The sequence below is a fragment of the Ptychodera flava genome, chromosome 7, assembly GCF_041260155.1.
Source record: "Ptychodera flava strain L36383 chromosome 7, AS_Pfla_20210202, whole genome shotgun sequence".
NCBI classification, from domain to species: Eukaryota; Metazoa; Hemichordata; class Enteropneusta; family Ptychoderidae; genus Ptychodera; species Ptychodera flava.
Window position 1 is genome coordinate 6622256 of NC_091934.1, and position 20298 is coordinate 6642553.

The 20298-nt window shown below is 36.9% G+C and overlaps 1 protein-coding gene and 1 pseudogene across 1 annotated transcript; both read right to left on the reverse strand.

Moving 5' to 3' along the window:
- Positions 1–1205: 1205 nt before the first annotated feature.
- Positions 1206–8903, reverse strand: LOC139137779 (uncharacterized). Its single transcript, XM_070706048.1, has 4 exons — positions 8797–8903; positions 2918–3032; positions 1489–1597; positions 1206–1216 (listed from the first exon to the last, which is right to left on the reverse strand). The coding sequence occupies exons 1-4, from the start codon at positions 8901–8903 to the stop codon at positions 1206–1208; spliced, it is 342 nt and encodes a 113-aa protein (XP_070562149.1).
- LOC139137780 (apolipoprotein D-like) lies at positions 8758–18994 on the reverse strand (annotated as a pseudogene).
- Positions 18995–20298: the final 1304 nt, after the last annotated feature.

Below are 20298 nucleotides of genomic sequence, written 5' to 3' on the forward strand. Positions count from 1 at the left end.
TTTCACTCTGCAGATATTCGATGTTTTTCACCACTGCTCAAAATTGCAATTGTTCATCGCAGCTAGAAGATTGGAGTGTACACGGTATTTGAAAGGCACATCAAATCATCCAGGCAACAACTATCTTTACGAAACGGCCAAGTGTATGAAAGTTTCAAGTATTCAGACACTCGAAGTGAGGGATTGTGTACTCATCTCGTGTAATCGCCGTAAGCATAAATTATTCCGGAAAATCGATCTTCCATTCCGGCCGCAAGTTCACTTTGATCGATTACGTTCAGTTCAAGGACAACTCTAGTTTCAATGTTTATCCCTTCATTGCTCAGTCTGGAGATATTTTGTTTTGTTGTGGGTCTGTACATAGTTTTTTTACGCATTTCAGTCCTTCTTCATCTATGCTCGGGAAATTCTGAATCGAATACTATCCACTAAGCTATTGGAATGATCTAAAATTATGCGCAACGCTGATTTTTGGCCAGTATCCATCGCTGAAGATTTTGACGCCGACGTTGAGACAGATCGCCGCTGGCGACACGTAAGTGAACGACACGCATAATGTTGAAAACAGGACTGTGTGAGCTTTTATTCTTATTTGAGGTCAATCGTTTTCATTTATAGGCTTACTAACCATTGCAAGAAAAGACTTTACATCGACAAGTATTACCGGAATGATTTTCATGATGACAGATTCCTTGTAGACGTACCGAAGTATGTTGTTCGAGGAACATTTTTTTTGAAGGGAGGGTTGTCGGAACTGCGCCTGTTCGATTTTCTCGTTTACAAACGGAGTATTTCACGCAGGATATCGAGATGCATCACGTCAACACAGCTGCTGCACCATTTAAGTTATATTTTATTACTTTTCATCAAGTGCCATCGTAGCTTGGATACAGCCTCTGTCGATCTCCTCTCTTAAAAGTAGAGTGACCACTTCAACAATGATTGATAGCATTGTCAGTAATGCGATACCGTATAAGTATGCGAAGTGTGATCACAAAGCTTGGCATGCAAAGTTTGAACACAGTGTGCACGAGAGGTTGTATAGCCGCAGTGCTCGATGACTGTGACATAGCAAAAGGAAAAAAATCTCATAAACAGGATAGGTGAGGACGACCTGTTAATTTTATGGTTTTTACTGAAACATAAGAATGTACAAAGGAAGAAATTCTGTGTATGCTTTGTACGGCCTCTTCTACCCTTTGCATTCAGGGGCTACCTTTGTAAAAAAAAAGTATATGGTTTAATGATCAATATCTAATGTCTAAGGAAATTATTATTATCGGCTAAGATGAACTCAGTGTTTTTTAAATGTGAATGTTAGGATATCTAAGTTTCCAAAAAATAATGGTGACAGTGTTTAAATATATTTTTCGGATTATGATAGGCTGACAAAACTAAACCACTTCAAGCTCTCACGTTTTACAGTTTTCCTAGGGTAAATAAAGACGGCTGTATATATTTGTTGCCAATTATATTTTCTTAATTTACGTGTCTGCAAAATACGGTCCCAGGAGGACTTTGCCTGTCCTTCGTCACAGCCTGTTTGGTTAGTAGACAGAAAGTAGTTGATATTGAGCCCCGTATCTTGCAAAGGTAACTAACAACGAGTCCAGGATTATAGCCTTAAGTGCACGCTCTCTTCTTAGTATCAAGGCCATCTCTGCTCTCGCAATACCAAAGAAAGCTTGACAAGAGTAGACAACGGAGAAGGTATGAAAATCAGTGCGAAGCACCCAACGAAGTAGTTGCCCTAAACATATAAAAAATATAATGTAATAAGCTTATTGAATACAAAAGAATTGTTGTCCTCTCTCTCATTTACCCTCTTGTTGCCTGTCTGTTCGTGTCTGCTTGACCGTCCATCACGCTGCTCTCTCCTGCCTCCTCTCTCTTTATTTTTCTCTGTCTGTTTGTCTGTCTGCCTGCCTGCCTGCCTGCCTGCCTGTCTGCCTGCCTGCCTACCTGTCTATCTGTCTGTCTGTTTGTCTGTCTGTATGTCTCTGCCTCTCTTCCTCTCATTCTATACTTATTCAAGGTTGATCTTCAGAAAGTGATCTATTCGCCATTCAGCTATGTAAGATGTGATAACGTTACGCCATGATCTTGCACCTGGCATGCATGAACATTTTGTTTTCTGATAAAACTTCGATTCAGTGTGGTAGAGGAAGAGCTAACCGCCTAACACATGTTATAGCACATGTAATCAGTCAGCAGACGGAAAGAGCCTCAATATTGTATGGTGACATCTCTGAGAGATTGTTAGAAGTAAACTATGGATCGCTAGAAAAGCTGCAACAAAAATGTCAACACAATGACTGCCAAATACATTGCATCCAGAGTGTTAGCTACGTGTAAGCAATCTTGTCTGAACAGCCGCATTGTCTCAATGTCAGTTATTTCAGCTGATATTGGGCAATCATGCTCTTTTACTCGTTGATTATAGTGAGTTTTAATAACGAAGTGAAGACGGTGATGGAATCGTGAACTCACTGTGCAGAAATCATTGCAAGGAGCTTGACTAAATCCCCATTAAGCCGCTTAAATTCTAGGCATTGAAGACCGAATCGATTGGTGCTGTTCAAAGACTCGCGGGGTAATGTCTTTTTTCAGGTCGTCGTAAGGGCATGATCCCACTTAAAGGAAAGGCCATTCACCTTAATTCACCACGGCCAGTTGAGAAAAACAATTACCACGTTAGAATTACATTAAAAATCATAGTATAGAACTACTTATGGCAGAGTAGATCATGTTTCCAAGTGGACGAAACGATTGGTGACGTCACATAACTAGATAACTACTGCAGTCTTGATTTGTTAGCCTAAGCACACAACTCGATGAAAACACATTTTCACGGCATTATATTTACATGTCCCTCCTGCCCATTCTCATTGTAAAACTAGCACTGTTAAAGGCCTGCCATGGACTTACACAAGAAAAACCTAACGTTCATTTTGGCCGGTTCATTAGGATCGGGTGCATATGCATCGCCAACGATCGACGTAGCCTCGCCAGTTTCGATGTTGATTCCGAGCCTCGTTGGTCACTCGGATGTGTCCTTGTCTTCCAGCTCGTACGTCTATACGTCGTTTGTATGCATTTCTGCCCGAGTTCAAAACTTGCTGGGAATTTCCCAACCTCATACCATGTACCAAGATATGCCATTATTTTAAATTTTGCTGAACGCTTAAGTCGCGACAGCGTCCCCAGTTGATGACACGAGCGCCCACGAGTAAGCAAACAAACGTAAAGGAACAAAATGACGAGATGTCGATGACAAAAAATCTAGCAGAAGTTCGTTTGGTCAACTCATTTCTTTATACTGTTTTTTGAAATGGCGACTGAGCGCACGACATGTATTGTCGCGCTCAGGAAGTTTCGGACTATCGACGTTTGAATTCATTGCAACAGTGGCCTACAACAGATTTGGAAAGACTTTTTATGTAAAGATTTTGACGGTGTGGTCGTTTGGCATCTATGAAGGACAATCCAACATCATCAATGTTAACTTCTGCAAAATCTCCAAAAAAAAACTATATTGTTGTGAAACTAAGAATTAAGCATCTTTTCTCGTCCAGCTAGGATCAACATGACCACGATTAGGTACTACTAGGTATTAAGACTGCCCGTCTTTTAGTATCAGCGTTATCAACTTATAGTTTCGTTTGGAATGTAAAATCACTATATAACAAAGTAAACGAGGAATCCGAAATTTCATCGAATTGTCGCCTATTAACTTCAGAACAATCAATAGTATCACGTGGTAGCATATAAAAATAACACAATAAAGTTCCCAATGTCGCTGTATGCAACGTATGCATAATTTGAAAGAAATGTCCCAAAACTGCGTTATTCCTTGTAGTAAAGTGTTTATTTGAATTGGTGTCAGTGCGATCAAGTCAGCTTATGCAGATTTCATTTCATATAGTTTTTATCATATTTACCTACCAAAATGAATCGCTGAGAATTTGTGTTTGGTAGGTGGGCAAGTATCTCTGCGAGGGCATGCATAACATTTACAATGAATCACTATGCAAATGATAAATGTAAGAGCAACAAATTACTTGAATCAATATTAATATTCATTAGGAAGATTTAATTTCTTTAGTTTCTTGTTAAAGTTATTTTTTATGTAAATTCAAAGCAGTCATTAATCATTTGTGAAGAGTATTTAGAAAGTATGCAATGTGCTTCATGCTATTGAGTACCATCACATGTGTGAAATTCCATCTTGCAGTGATAATTAGTAAGTTGTAAAACTTATTTGAGTGACCTTTGTCAAAATATTTTTATCATTAAGGTAAAATGCGCCTCGAAAATGAAAGACTTAAACTTTTGATCAAACTTTACTCAAATAATCTTTCAGCTATCCTCTTTCAAAATCAGGAATAAAAATTGGGGTTACCGTGTAAATTTGTTACTAAAGCAACAAACATACCCGACATCCGAAATCCAAAAGGGCCGCCACTCTCGTGTTGACTCTATGGAAAAATATATTAAATTTTTGATTTTTGGAAAGCTAAAACGGTGAAAAGTTTTCTAACACCAAGAGCTTTAAAATGAACCCTACAAGTGGTATATCAATGAAAGAGTTGTAAACGTTTGAGAGTCCGAATATCTGTCCCCGAGGTGCATTCTACCTTAAATAGTCTATTTTGGGCATTTGGTGACATAGACAGACAGAGAAGACTTCAACAGGCAACGAGTAAAGGTGTCATGTCAAGTGCCTGATCAGATCACGGCTATTACTTCTTGCCTATGTCACGTGGTGCCAGAGGACTTATTGACTGTGTTAGTATCAAAATATTTTGGTTGATCTTTTTGAGGACATGCATTAACAGCTTCAAGTCAAGTACACAAAACTCTTACGGGGCTCTGCACCCAACACAGCATATTTTGCTCAAAAATCACTTTTTTGCAAATATTGATTCAATTTTAATTAATTTGTTAACCAAAGATTAAAATATTTGTTGGGTTCACCTTTTAGTTTGTCAAGCAGTCGTAAGTTGCTTGATATAGGATAGAAGTGTTAATTTTTGCAACCGTATGCAAATCAACCGATTTCCTGGCTTCTCCTTTCTCCTAATTTCAAGATTTCCAAAGCATAACTCCACTCTGGCTCGGTCAAATTTTCTGAAATTTTCACATTGTGTTTTTTAATTGCTATAAACCAAAATGACTGTTTTAATTTGAAATAAAATTCTTACATTATGAAAAAGAGGCATTTTCATTTTGTTAATCATGTTTTTATCCACTTTTTTGAGTGTCGGTCTTTCAACCCATGCCATGGCAGCACGATAGATAGTGCACAATTAAATAGTCGTTTTACGCTTTTTTCAAGTGACATATTACATTTCAGAAAATAGTGTAAACTTTTGACTTAAACTAATTTTTATCATTAATACAGAAATTGAGGTTTCTTATCTCAAATATACATCCCATCATACTTCAAGTAAACTTGTGCTACCATACTAAACTTTAGATTCCCTTCTTTTTGAAAATATATAGTATGAGGGGCTTCCTTGTCATCTTAGACGAGAAATATTCCTTTGAAAGTACTGTGTTGGCAACTTGCAGCTCCATCTTAAGACGCAATTTATGAACACATACACAAAAACTTCTTATTAATGATATTAATCTATGAATATATAAAATTTTACAAATTATCCTATTGATATATGTGCATATATTACTGTCAGGTGCAATTATATAGCCTAAGACGTCATAACGTACAAACTGTTAAATTGCATACATTTCATAACAATAGAAATTCTTCATAATTTTGACCGGAAACCTATGTGATGCATGATATTGTGTTAAAATATTGAATAATACCGAGTTACAATAGAGACATGACTAATCAAAGTAAGGTTTTGATGCCACTTCTTAAGATGGTTGACGACTCATATATATATATATATATATATATATATATATATATATATATATATATATATATATATATATATATATATATATATATATATATATATGGTACTAGAATGGAATGACATCATGTAAGCTTAAAGTCACTCACGAAAAGATCAAATAATGTTCTTTTTCGCCGTCCGAGGCGAGTTTTGTATTTTCTTCTTCACAATCAGTCTGGTCAGTAGCCTGAAAGTAGCCTATGTCCAGTCCCATGTTTTGCAGGTCACTCAACAGCCTGGCCAGGATTCGATCATCAAGAGTACGCTTTTATTTAATATCCAGGCAAACTCCACTCTCACAATATCCAAGAAATCTTGACAAGAGTAGACAAAGGAATAGGTGTCATAATTAGTGTGAAGCACCCAGTAATCACCAGCTGGTTGCCCTCGGCTGTAAATATAAGATCATGAAATCAACCATTGGAGGACATATTTATTTTCTGTTCTACCCTTCACCTCCTGTATCTCGTTATCTGTCTGTCTGTCTGTCTGTCTGCCTGTCTATCTACCTGTCTGCCTGTTTGTTTATCTGTCAGTCTGCCTGCCTGTCTGGATGCCCGTTCGTTTCCTACTTCTACACTAACCGATATCTCTCCGATATTCTAAAGTGCTTTATTTTGCTGTATGGAACTCGTGCAATTTTTAGCTGTCAGAAGGTTAAAACGCTGTTCAAAGGTTGGCCACTGACTTCGACCCCTGGGCTTCTGCCTCAGACAACTACCATCAGTTATCAGGCAGCACACTCATTCACTTATATAATATCTGAGTCGAAAGTCCTGAGTTTTCTCCAAAAAAGTCAGAGTTGAGAATTAAGCTTTATGTCTCAACGAATTTTTCAGCTTGGTACAACTTTGAAAGAAGAACAAGAGAATAAGATCATTTATCAATGTCAACCAAAAGTACTGCAAGAACAAGGGATTGCGTTCTTCAAGGTTGATCTTTAAAGCGTCATCTATTCTTCCAAGGAAAAGGAGGGAGAAGGCGAACATTTCGCTTTCTTTCACCGATAAATATGTCTTACAGCGTGGTTTTAAAGAACTGCGTAATATGATTTTGTTTTGAAATGTTATGCTTATAGTCAATGAAAATACGACAAGAGCGACAATTTCGCACATCCCTCTTGGACACATCGTCGGAAGCACATAGCCCGGCCCTACTGACCGTGTCTATTAGCATCGTCCGGTCCGCATAGCTTGCTTGGTTCGATAGGCGTAGCAAAGCCTCCCGAACCAGCCGCAGGGTCCCTGCCCAAGTAGACACCCTTGGCTAGCGAAGCTTGTGTATTACAAGTACTAAAAAAGATTGACTTATATGAATGTCGGTCCTTTTTTCGCCAAAGAAAGAGAGTAATAGTTAAAATATTACGAAAGAATGCATGACGATAACATTCATTTATTCTAATATTTATGACCAATCCCGAAACAAGAACCAGTCGACATTGTGTCCCACTGTGATTTTTTACAGAAACTCAACGTTAACAATACAATCTGGAGTGAGATGTTAGAGTTTCAGGGGCTGCGACACCGCTGGTCATTGTTATGCTGGGGTAGTGCCTTTTTCTTACAATCTGGAGGTCATCACCCCACTTCAAGAAAAGGCCGTTCACCTTCACGTCAGCAAGCAGCGTACTCTTAACAATAATAGCGACGTTTAAACACTGAGAAGAAATGTCGTAGTCTATGATTATCTAGGGTAAGAAAAATCATGTTTAGATTAGATTTTAGACTTCACGCCGTTGACTTGGAGAAAAACATTGCCGTTTGGATTTGCCAGTGTATGCACAAAAGGGACACACTTTCATGGCATTATATATACCCGTACCTTCTCGCCCTTCCCATAGAACATTAATGAGCGCCCTATTATACTTATACCAGAAAAACATAACTTTCAGTTTGGCCGGTTCATTAGGATCGGGTGCATATGCATCGCCAACGGTCGACGTAGCCTCGCCACTTTAGATGTTGATTCCTTCGTTGGTCACCTGATGTATCCAGTGTCTTCCAGTTCGTACATCGCTTGTATGCGTTTCTGGCCGCGTTCAAAACTTGCTGGGAATTTCTCAATCTAATACCACGTACCGAGATACCCTCTCGTGTTGAAATTTCGCTGAACAGCGATATCAAAGCAACGTCCTCAGTTGACGACTTGAGCGCCGACGGGTGAGCTTATAATCGTCGCCACAAAGAACACGTAAGTGAAAGCAGTGGACGCCATGTCGAGTTTGGTGTTGATGACAAAGAGTCTAACTGAATGAAGTTTGTAAGGTCAATAACTTTCTCCTTACCAGGCTAGTGAGATATCGTGTGCGCATAACAAGTAGCAGCGAGCTTTGTATCAGCATAACAACACGTCTGCAGAAGATTTCGGACTACTAATGCACGGAGTAGCTAACGCCTTCATCAGGATTGAAAAGAACTCTTTATAGTAACAATTTTACCTTTCAATCGGTTGTAAGCTTCCAGGCAAAAACATCTGTGATAATACTTTACTTCTGCAAGCCTGACATATTGAACTGTACTTAATTTTGCTCTGAAAGTGTATAGATAACGTTTGTCCGTATGTATTGCCTTGATCAACACGACGTCAATATATTTCAGATGAGGTACTGGGTATATATATTGATACTAAACATCATTTAAAATCAAAGTTTTATCGACTGTTTATTTGATAGGAATGACCGATCTTATATTTAACACTCAAGGAGGATACTTAATAGTGTATTCTGAAATTGAAAACTAAAACTTTCAAAACAATATTGCATGGCATGGAATGATGAATGCGTACGACTTAAATTCTTGTCGTAGTTCATGCGGTCATGTTTTCGTTCTACTAGAATGGAATGACATCATGTAAGCTTAAAATCACTCACGAAAAGATCAAATAATGTTCTTTTTCGCCGTCAGAGGCGAGTTTTGTATTTTCTTCTTCACAATCAGTCTGGTCAGTAGGCTGAAAGTAGCCTATGTCCAGTCCCATGTTTTTCAGGTCACTCAACAGCCTGGCCAGGATTCGATCATCAAGAGTACGCTTTTATTTAATATCCAGGCAAACTCCACTCTCACAATATCCAAGAAATCTTGACAAGAGTAGACAAAGGAATAGGTGTCATAATTAGTGTGAAGCACCCAGTAATCACCAGCTGGTTGCCCTCGGCTGTAAATATAAGATCATGAAATCAACCATTGGAGGACATATTTATTTTCTGTTCTACCCTTCAACCTCCTGTATCTCGTTATCTGTCTGTCTGTCTGTCTGCCTGTCTATCTACCTGTCTGCCTGTTTGTTTATCTGTCAGTCTGCCTGCCTGTCTGGATGCCCGTTCGTTTCCTACTTCTACACTAACCGATATCTCTCCGATATTCTAAAGTGCTTTATTTTGCTGTATGGAACTCGTGCAATTTTTAGCTGTCAGAAGGTTAAAACGCTGTTCAAAGGTTGGCCACTGACTTCAACCCCTGGGCTTCTGCCTCAGACAACTACCATCAGTTATCAGGCAGCACACTCATTCACTTATATAATATCTGAGTCGAAAGTCCTGAGTGTTCTCAAAAAAAAGTCAGAGTTGAGAATTAAGCTTTATGTCTCCAACAAATTTTTTCAGCTTGGTACAACTTTGAAAGAAGAACAAGAGAATAAGATCATTTATCAATGTCAACCAAAAGTACTGCAAGAACAAGGATTGATCTTTAAAGCGTCATCTATTCTTCCAAGGAAAAGGAGGGAGAAGGCGAACATTTCGCTTTCTTTCACCGATAAATATGTCTTACAGCGTGGTTTTAAAGAACTGCGTAATATGATTTTGTTTTGAAATGTTATGCTTATAGTCAATGAAAATACGACAAGAGCGACAATTTCGCACATCCCTCTTGGACACATCGTCGGAAGCACATAGCCCGGCCCTACTGACCGTGTCTATTAGCATCGTCCGGTCCGCATAGCTTGCTTGGTTCGATAGGCGTAGCAAAGCCTCCCGAACCAGCCGCAGGGTCCCTGCCCAAGTAGACACCCTTGGCTAGCGAAGCTTGTGTATTACAAGTACTAAAAAAGATTGACTTATATGAATGTCGGTCCTTTTTTCGCCAAAGAAAGAGAGTAATAGTTAAAATATTACGAAAGAATGCATGACGATAACATTCATTTATTCTAATATTTATGACCAATCCCGAAACAAGAACCAGTCGACATTGTGTCCCACTGTGATTTTTTACAGAAACTCAACGTTAACAATACAATCTGGAGTGAGATGTTAGAGTTTCAGGGGCTGCGACACCGCTGGTCATTGTTATGCTGGGGTAGTGCCTTTTTCTTACAATCTGGAGGTCATCACCCCACTTCAAGAAAAGGCCGTTCACCTTCACGTCAGCAAGCAGCGTACTCTTAACAATAATAGCGACGTTTAAACACTGAGAAGAAATGTCGTAGTCTATGATTATCTAGGGTAAGAAAAATCATGTTTAGATTAGATTTTAGACTTCACGCCGTTGACTTGGAGAAAAACATTGCCGTTTGGATTTGCCAGTGTATGCACAAAAGGGACACATTTTCATGGCATTATATATACCCGTCCCTTCTCGCCCTTCCCATAGAACATTAATGAAGGCCCTATTATACTTACACCAGAAAAACATAACTTTCAGTTTGGCCGGTTCATTAGGAGCGGGTGCATATGCATCGCCAACGGTCGACGTAGCCTCGCCACTTTCGATGTTGATTCCTTCGTTGGTCACCTGATGTATCCAGTGTCTTCCAGTTCGTACATCGCTTGTATGCATTTCTGGCCGCGTTCAAAACTTGCTGGGAATTTCTCAATCTAATACCACGTACCGAGATACGCTGTCGTGTTGAAATTTCGCTGAACAGCGATATCAAAGCAGCGTCCTCAGTTGACGACTTGAGCGCCGACGGGTGAGCTTATAATCGTCGCCACAAAGAACACGTAAGTGAAAGCAGTGGACGCCATGTCGAGTTTGGTGTCGATGACAAGAGTCTAACTGAATGAAGTTCGTAAGGTCAATAACTTTCTCCTTACCAGGCTAGTGAGATATCGTGTGCGCATAACAAGTAGCAGCGAGCTTTGTATCAGCATAACAACACGTCTGCAGAAGATTTCGGACTACTAATGCACGGAGTAGCTAACGCCTTCATCAGGATTGAAAAGAACTCTTTATAATAACAATTTTACCTTTCAATCGGTTGTAAACTTCCAGGCAAAAACATCTGTGATAATACTTTACTTCTGCAAGCCTGACATATTGAACTGTACTTAATTTTGCTCTGAAAGTGTATAGATAACGTTTGTCCGTATGTATTGCCTTGATCAACACGACGTCAATATATTTCAGATGAGGTACTGGGTATATATATTGATACTAAACATCATTTAAAATCAAAGTTTTATCGACTGTTTTATTTGATAGGAATGACCGATCTTATATTTAAACACTCAAGGAGGATACTTAATAGTGTATTCTGAAATTGAAAACTAAAACTTTCAAAACAATATTGCATGGCATGGAATGATGAATGCGTACGACTTAAATTCTTGTCGTAGTTCATGCGGTCATGTTTTCGTTGCCATTGGTACAATTATAGAGATACGTGATGTGTAATGTTTGGCAATCGTAAACGTAATGCATCTTTCCTTCTTATTTAAGGAAGAATCAGAAGAAGAGGAAGACTTTGAAATTTGTTTAGTACAGCATAATGAAATATAACAAAAAATACAATTTTTATCTCTTTTAACTTATATTTGGTTGAGGAAATTCCCTAAAAGTTTTTAAATGACTTAAATACACAATCGGTTCACTATTTGAATTAAATTGGGATAATTGAATAGTGCAGTAATGTCAATCTGCAAATGTAAGCTCATCTGCTTTTTTAAGTTATACACTTCTTTGTATGATTAATTTGTAATATTGCAATATTCTTCAGCTATACGGCACCTAACACTTTTAGGAAATTTGAAAATATGAAGATCCAATGATCCCAAATTAGTTACGAGGGTGCTTAATGTATATACAGTTTGCTCTGAAGAAACAGCAGTTGCATCTGCATGAATCTCAGTAGATTGTTAGCTGGAATACTTTTTCCAGATTTCTTGTCGGGATATGACTATCTGAACTTGCTGTCAGATTCCGATAGAATCTGAAATATCCATATCTAGTCCAGTCAAAATAACGAAAAAAGTAGCCAAACCTCAAACAAAATGCAACACAAATCATTCATGCGGTTTTGTTCTCGAGGGATACTGCCCAGAGAGAAAAAATTAGAGATACAGAATTTGACTTTTCTTGTTATTTATTATGAAATTTATGAGTAAAAAGGAGAAGTTTTGCCATGAGCAGTGCAGGTTTTTTTTTCGTCAAGTATTGTGTTTTTTTCAGTAATAATGCCAACTTTGAAATAGTATGAGGGGAACATTTTGTTATCATGTCATTTTTTAACTTTGTGCCTATTAAATCATAAATTGTTACCATAGAAACTGGCCTTTCATATGGGATTTGTTGTGAAAATGAATAAAAACGTAAAGTAAATCAAGTATAATAACTATTTATTTGATTTGTACTCAGTTACTTATGCTTAATGACCTACTACTTTGAAGAAATGAAGAAAACTGGAATGAAATTTCACTTTATCAGGATGTTTTTATATGTGACTTGCGGGTAAAATTGTTCTTTTCTGGAGCACAGGACTTCCTTGCCTTGATATGCTCTCTTAATTGTGGTAGCGCCAATTAAGTATTGTACCATATCAACATTTTGCTGTCATCGTAGTTTACGTTCAGTGTTATGTAATTTAAATAATATGGTGTTACCATAGCAACCAATCAATCTTAAAGTGAAATTTGCATTAAAGACAAAAATATAACTAAAACCAGTCTTATAGTTACCATATTTTCTAACAATAAGTCAGGAAAAATAATTTTTGGTGTCATAAATATCAGCAGTCCTTTACTTATTTTGTTTTCATTCAGGATGCAAAGCTGAGAATCACACTTAGTAAAGGTATTTTCATGTGAAAATGGAGACCTCCAGATGTCTTGGTTGAAGCGATTGGGCAATAAAACATTAAATAGTGGTTCCAAAGTCCTATCGTGTTGAAATATTGCGCCTAGCCCATGAAACCCCTGGGCTGGTCATTTGGAGTCAGAAAGACCTCCCATACAATTCTCAGTCATTTTTATTGGCCTAATCTCAGGCACCTAGGCAGCATGTAGTACATTTCTGTAAAACTTGTCACACATGTCAAATGGTAGGAAATACCAAATCAGATCATTTTAAAGGCCCCTTTACAGTCAATTTTCTGTATTTCAAGAACTATTTAGGCTGCGTTCTACAGGCTACATCTGAAAATTTTTTGGTTCTCTTTTTTATACGATTCGAAGTGGGTAATTCAATGAAGTGGGTAATTCAATGAAGTGGGTAATTCAATGAAAATTTGATAACATTTTAATGTCAGCCAATTGTTGCAATTTTAGTTATAATAAAACAAACTCTAGAACAATTTTGTCCCATTCCATTACTTTTTGTCTCGAAAAAATCTAAAACTGTATGAATTATTGTAATAAAAAAAAACAAGTAGGCCTAGTATCGGGGCAGAAGCTGCACCTGTTGATAATTTTTTCTATATTTCTATTCAGTATATCTAATACACTTTTCTTGCTGTCTCCCTGCAGCATGCTGAAACACATAATATCAGTTCGTTAACAAAAGCTTACATATATGAATATTTGGTGATAATTGAATAAGTGTCCAGATTCAAAGTCATTTGTCAATTATACAAATGCTGAGCACATATTCACAGACTGTGTTCGCAAGGCGAATGCTGGACAGTTCAACACGCTGTAGGAAGTAGAACAAGAATGCAGTTTGATAAACTCAAAAAAATTATTGTCAAAATTATCAAAGTTAATACAATTACAGCCCTGCTACTACTGCCCATGGGCAGTGTCACTGCCACTGCATACCGGCAATGATAGAGATAGCTCTGACTATGAAGTAGTTCAGAGTTCGTGTATTGTGACACTCATAATAGTGAAACATACTTGTACAGAAGATCAGGCCAGGGAGCAACACATGCAAGACCAGGAGACTTGAAAGTTATCGGGGATTTTTGAATGCTGGCATATGAGAATAATCAAATAACACGATTGGAACTAATTTTGGATAATTTGATAGCGAAGTAATGTCGATTGAATCTACAAATGTAATCTCAGCTGCTTTTCTCTTAACGTTACACACTTGTTTTTATGAGTAATTTGCAATATTGCAACATTCAGCTACGTGGCACCTAACACTTTTGAGAAAGTTGAAAAATATGAAAATCCAATTATCCCAAATTAGTTCCAATCGTGTTAAATATTAAAGAAAAAAGATGGGGTGACCATGCTTAATTTTCTAAATCTTCACATTTTCATCGTAAAATAACACAACAGTAAAACTTTATGCAGTAAAGACTCTAATTCAGATTTACCATTATTTCGCCAAAATTTCAGACGTTTATTTGATAGAATATTTTAACCTTCCAGTATAATAAATTTTGTAAAACTTATAAGTAGCATCTAATGTAGCCAGGAATTGCGAAATATAGGATTAGTTACTAAAAGGGGTTTTACATTCTATCTTTCGCAATGTTGACCTACCCATAAAATCCCTAATAAGTCCATGGATTAGCATAATTGTGTTGGCTAATTAATTACAAGATATGTAGATGAGAGATAAACGTCCTTGTAATGGGGTGTAAAGTAAATAAAGAGTTAAGAGGCTAGGTTAGGTTATATAGTCATTTATTTTTACTTCGATCAGTCAGGGCATAAAGAAAAGGAGAGGAACTGATAGAGAAAACGGTGAGAAAAACTCAATACATCTGGGCCGCCAGTAAAAAAAGCTGAAATTTCGAGTCACAGAAATGGATGCCTGCAGCTTCATGGTGCAGGACCACACTACTTCGATAATTTGTAAATGTAAGTGTGCCATCCTGTGAAAGTCGGGTAAAGCGAAGTTGTTTGCAGCCACTGTTGAATCCTTCATCGCACGGGGGCGTACCTATCCTTGTGCCGCTACTCTTCGCATCAGTGTAACCAATGCGCGTCAAGGAAAAGGAAACATGATTTTTCTGTCAGATAAGTATATTTCATCTGGCAGTGAATGGGTTGAGTAAGTAGTTACTGTAATTAACCACAGCAATAAATATTAGTCAAAACCTTACAATTTATGTTCACAGTTCGACTTACAAATGGAACCGAATGAAATGATACAATCTATGCGTTCTCTGCGTCAGAAATCAAAGGTGAATGGTAAGTGGCTTATCCCATGAGATCACACCGGGATAAAAACCTACAAAGGCAGATATCGCGTGTCAAAAACTATTAGTTGACAATGTTCTATTTAAGTCAGAGTGGTGGAATTTGGAGGACCAAGGGTTTGCCTCCGACTTTTTAAGCATGTGATAACTAATGACACAGCTTGTTGTGGTCGAATAGATTTATTGTGTTATATTTGAACATCCGTATGAATTCCGTAAGGCTAAGGCTTTGATGTCATTGTATGATAATCATTTTAACGACAAAACTGACGTTTAATTTGAAATTGAGTTAAACATCTTCAGCGGAAATTCATTTATTTGGAAAGCATGGTATACACAGTTTTGAGGTGCTTTCCAAGTTCAGTATGCGCCACGTTTGGCACATGTTATGAAGTATACCATACGTAATTATGAGACGTTTTGGTTTATATATAAACTGAATAAATTTACAAAATCAAATACGTATACTTATTATAGATATAGACTAATCTCTCTGCCAGAAATCAAACATGGCCTAACAGAGAAACCCAAATTAATCAAAAAATAACAGCCCCTTCTGAACGCGCGACGTGTTGCTTCGAAGCCACTGTTGAAATCATGCCTGTTTGTATTGGTTTTCCGATTTTTAAAACGCCCACGTGAACCGTTAATCACGATATACATTTCTTCAATATGAGTACTGGTAACTGTTCAATATTTCCTTAGCTCTCGGGAAATCTTCCATTTTCTCAGATGATTATGGAGGCCTATTGGATCTTTACTATACTAGACGACTTCTTACTTTACGGAGAAGGGGGATGTTGACCGGCCGCGTACGCTAGCAGTGTCAACTAAAGTTTTTTCCATGTCGATTTGATGAAAAATAAAAGTGCTAATCACTATTCAAGCATATCAATATTATGTATTAATATTATATCCCACAAAAATAATATATTGGGTGAAGGGTATATTTTTTTTCATAATGATATCGGTGGCCCCCCTTCAAGAGGAAAACGTGGTTGTGCTGAAAGCATTATAAATTGCACGGATTGGCCGACCAGATGATTTTGACGATTTTTGATTTTGAAAAGAGAGGCCAAATTTAAAAAGTAAGCTGATTGCAAGTGACCGGCTGATCAAATGGCGCAAAAATATATTGTCCATACCAAAATTTCTAAAAACAATATTTCCGTGCAAAAAATTTAATTTCAACATTTTACATTAAGGTAGCGGTAAAGGCTATTTTTGCACCAATTCTTTTCTCAGAGTTAATGTCAAGTTTCAAGTGTTAAAATCAAGATATTTAGTTCAAATTTTCAGGATAAATCCCTTAGTTAATACTTTCTCCAAAGAATATAAAAATTGTATATTTGTAGCCATGATTTTGAAATATGACACCAATCAATATTAAAATTTAATTTTTCATATTTTTTACATCTTTGAATTTAATAATAAATTAATATTACCAAATTAGTTATAAATATGTTGACACTATTAATTGTAAGATTTGTACGGCAGGATTTGTAAATAAAATTTGTTTTTATGATTTTACATGGGTTTACATATCAAAAAATTATTAAAAATTCTTTCAAATTTCAAAATACGATTTTTCAAAAAGTACTTCAAATACAGGAAAATTGTGCCGTACAAATCTTATTTGTAACCTTGTTAATAGGCTGTAAAATTTCCATTTTCATATCTCCTTTCAAAGGTTGGATTTAATTGGTATAAAATTATGTAGGAAAACTGTTATTCTGTCAAAATTGTTGAAAACAAGCCATATTTGCACCCCTCTTTTGAAGTCAAAGAGCAGTCTTTTTGGTTAATCTCATTTTTGACACCTCTTTGACACTCAAAGAATCTAAAAATGCATTTATAATAGCAGTCACGCATTCTGAATGCAAGCACTGCCTAGTCAAACTTTCCTAAAAACAGTAAAAAATGACTTTCCCTTTTCAAACAGTTTTTTAAAAGCTAGGGGACCTCTACCATAGTTAATACACTAAGGACTCCCCAGCTTCCTCTTATTTGGTCAGTTTTTCAGAAGTTTCAATGGGCGATAACTCTGCAATGCTTATGACCCCAAATGTCTAGTTTTTTTTTATTCCACAGAGAATGTTGACTACTTTCATGTTTTAATAGTTTTATTGAAGTTTATAACTGACGCTCTAGCCTTTACCGCTACCTTAATACAGTAAGTTGTCAATTTGAAAAAGTTCCAGTTCACTTTCAGCCAAGTGGCGACCCTGTGGCCCGCGACGTCATCGACGAGTTACCATTGAATCCTATGGAGTGCGTGACGTTCGATATAGGAGGCATGTAATAAAGTCGTTTGTGGCCCGCCATTAAAAGCAAAATTGTAAAAAATTCAAATTATTGTTCATGACGAAATGATATCGTCTAAACCGTTAATGATTGTTCCATTTTATTAATTTATACATTTTTCCCAACGTTTGTTTTCAGTTTATTTAAATTTATTTATTTAAAGTTTGTTTATTAATCTCGATAACTCCATAGGTTACGAAAACCTCTTTTCATGGAGGTCGAGACACAAACGGACATAAAATACAAATACAATCAAACATTAAAAGAGACACAGTACAAATCACGCAAGAAGTGATACAGTGCGTGAGAAAACAGCATTAACAAGTTTCGAATTACTTGGTTAATAAATAATTATGACAAGCCTTTTTAAAATCATTAACATCTTCCAGCTCCCTAAGATAAAAAGGTAAATTATCAAATTCAATTGCACCTGTTACTTGAAATGACTTTCTGAAAAACTCTGTTCTGGCTCTTGGAATGTCTAAAAGATGCTTATTTGCAGATCGTAAGTTTCTCGAAGGACGGTATTCGTTAAAAAGTTCATTAATATTGCTTGGTCCGAGTTTTTTCTTTGCTTTAAAATCTAGGACCCGCCTGTTTAATTGAATTAAATGAATTCATTTTCGTTATTTCGTTTTCACATTTCCTTCCCTTAATACATGGAAGTGCTTGGTTTTCAGCAAGTGTGTGACGAAAATTATGAAAAAAAAGCATTGAAAATCACTTTGTTCCTCACTCTCTCGTCCACCTCCCGTTTTGCATTAGGAAATTGCGTCATGCTTTCAGTTTTCAGTTTATTATGATGTAGGCTGAAACCGACAAATTAATTTCATGTTTCTGTTGTCGAAACTCATGGGGCTGCTGTTAATCGTACTCAGTGTATGATTTAAATGTGTCACTTCGTCAACACAGCGTCTATGTTATAAGTATCTTGTGGGCTAACAATGAAGTAATACAACAAATAGGGAGAGTAAGATCGAGGGGACGACATCATTAATCTTAAAGGTATACAGTCACCTGTAATCTACATATGACCATATATGGTCAAAGGGGCCTTCCTTGGTATTCAAAATGCTCATGTGGAGGCACTGTTTTTAAAAAGCGGCCACCCGCTTAAAATCTGTGATTGGTTAGTTTTTCTCTTTCCATGGTAACCGTGGCAAAATTAGAACAGTTGACAGTATACCTTTAATTCGACGTCATGAACATCGATGATTATGAGATATATGTATTGCATTTCTTAATCGTTTAATCGATATCCTAACATTGATTACATTTTAACCTACTTTTTGTGTTTTCCTTCTGTTCCCTTTAATTTGTCTAATCGCAATTTGAATCTATACCACGAGATATTTATCAAACACTTGTTTGCTTTTTACCTTTCCAAAACCTCCATTCTTGAGTATAACATCAACCAGCAAGAGTCTTTCTGTACTTGCAAACAAAAGCATTTGCAGCATTCGTATCTTGGCAGCGGAATTGCAAAGCGAAGCTAGAAAAATTCACCAACTTGTCGGATACTATCTAAGCAGTTTCTGAAAATGTAATGCAACAAGTTGAACAGTCTCTCTTCAGGAGATTGATAGAAAATGTGTAATTTGTTTGTCACTGTAGTTGTACTTCACATGATCAGTCGTATTCTCAGAGATGTTTTCATCGTTCAGCACTTTGTAATAAAAAACAGAATTGTGCCGGGAATTATATCGATGTGAGAGTACTCGACTTAGATAATCAATTGTGATAATGATATGCGTACTCGTGACAAGGAGACTGGCTTCCTCAAGAACAAAGAGAGGAGAGTGCAGTTAAGTGTTCATTAGTCATGCCTGATTGACCCGTTCTTTGAGTCTCAACCTCGTACCGAACACCATTAGCAATGTTGCGAATAATATATAGCAATCCGCATGTTTTACACGACCCTAGTATCCTTTGGCTTAGAATGACTCCGATGTAGCTGACACCCTATGCATTTTAATTAGCGTTTGATCCGCAGTATGTTTAATGGCTATTTTTATAAGTACCATAGAACTGTAAGATTTAGAATTAGAAATTGGTCTCAGTACAACAAATGCAGGCCCGACAGTGCCTTGATAAATAGCGCTATTACACTTTGATTAGTAAAATATAAGCCGACTGTCTGGATATACTTCTGGTGATGTACACTGTGCCTAATCTTATGGTGAAGGTTCCCAACAATCAAAAAGTGTTCGGCATGCCATTGTCGATTCTCATCATGGACGCCATCCATTCAGAATTGTGTAATAGATCCGAATACTTGTAGCTGTTGACCTAGAGTTCTGAGTCGGTGTTATCAAGTATCGCCACAAAAAAGGTGAATTTTATGAAAGTTTGCAAGGAAATACTTTGAAGTTATGAACTGTAAAAATGAAATAAATAGGGGAACCATGTTCGTTTCTATTGAAACATGCCTAAAAAGGGAGCTGCTTAGCAAGACAAATGCAATCTAGCTTTGTAGATGTGGCACTCAATTTTTCACTAAGAAAATGAAAGATACAAAGAACTGTACATGTCTTCATTTAAATACAAAATCAGTATATTTAAGACTTGTGATTTATTCAAAAGGTTCCCAATCATAATAGTTGTAATGGGTTTTTTTTCATTAATTGGTTACTATTGAAGCTTCTGTAATCAACTTAAGCAAGTGGCGGTAAAGGCTAGAGCGTCAGTTATAAACTTCAATAAAACTATTAAAACATAAAAGTAGTCAACATTCTCTGTGGAATAAAAAAAACTAGACATTTGG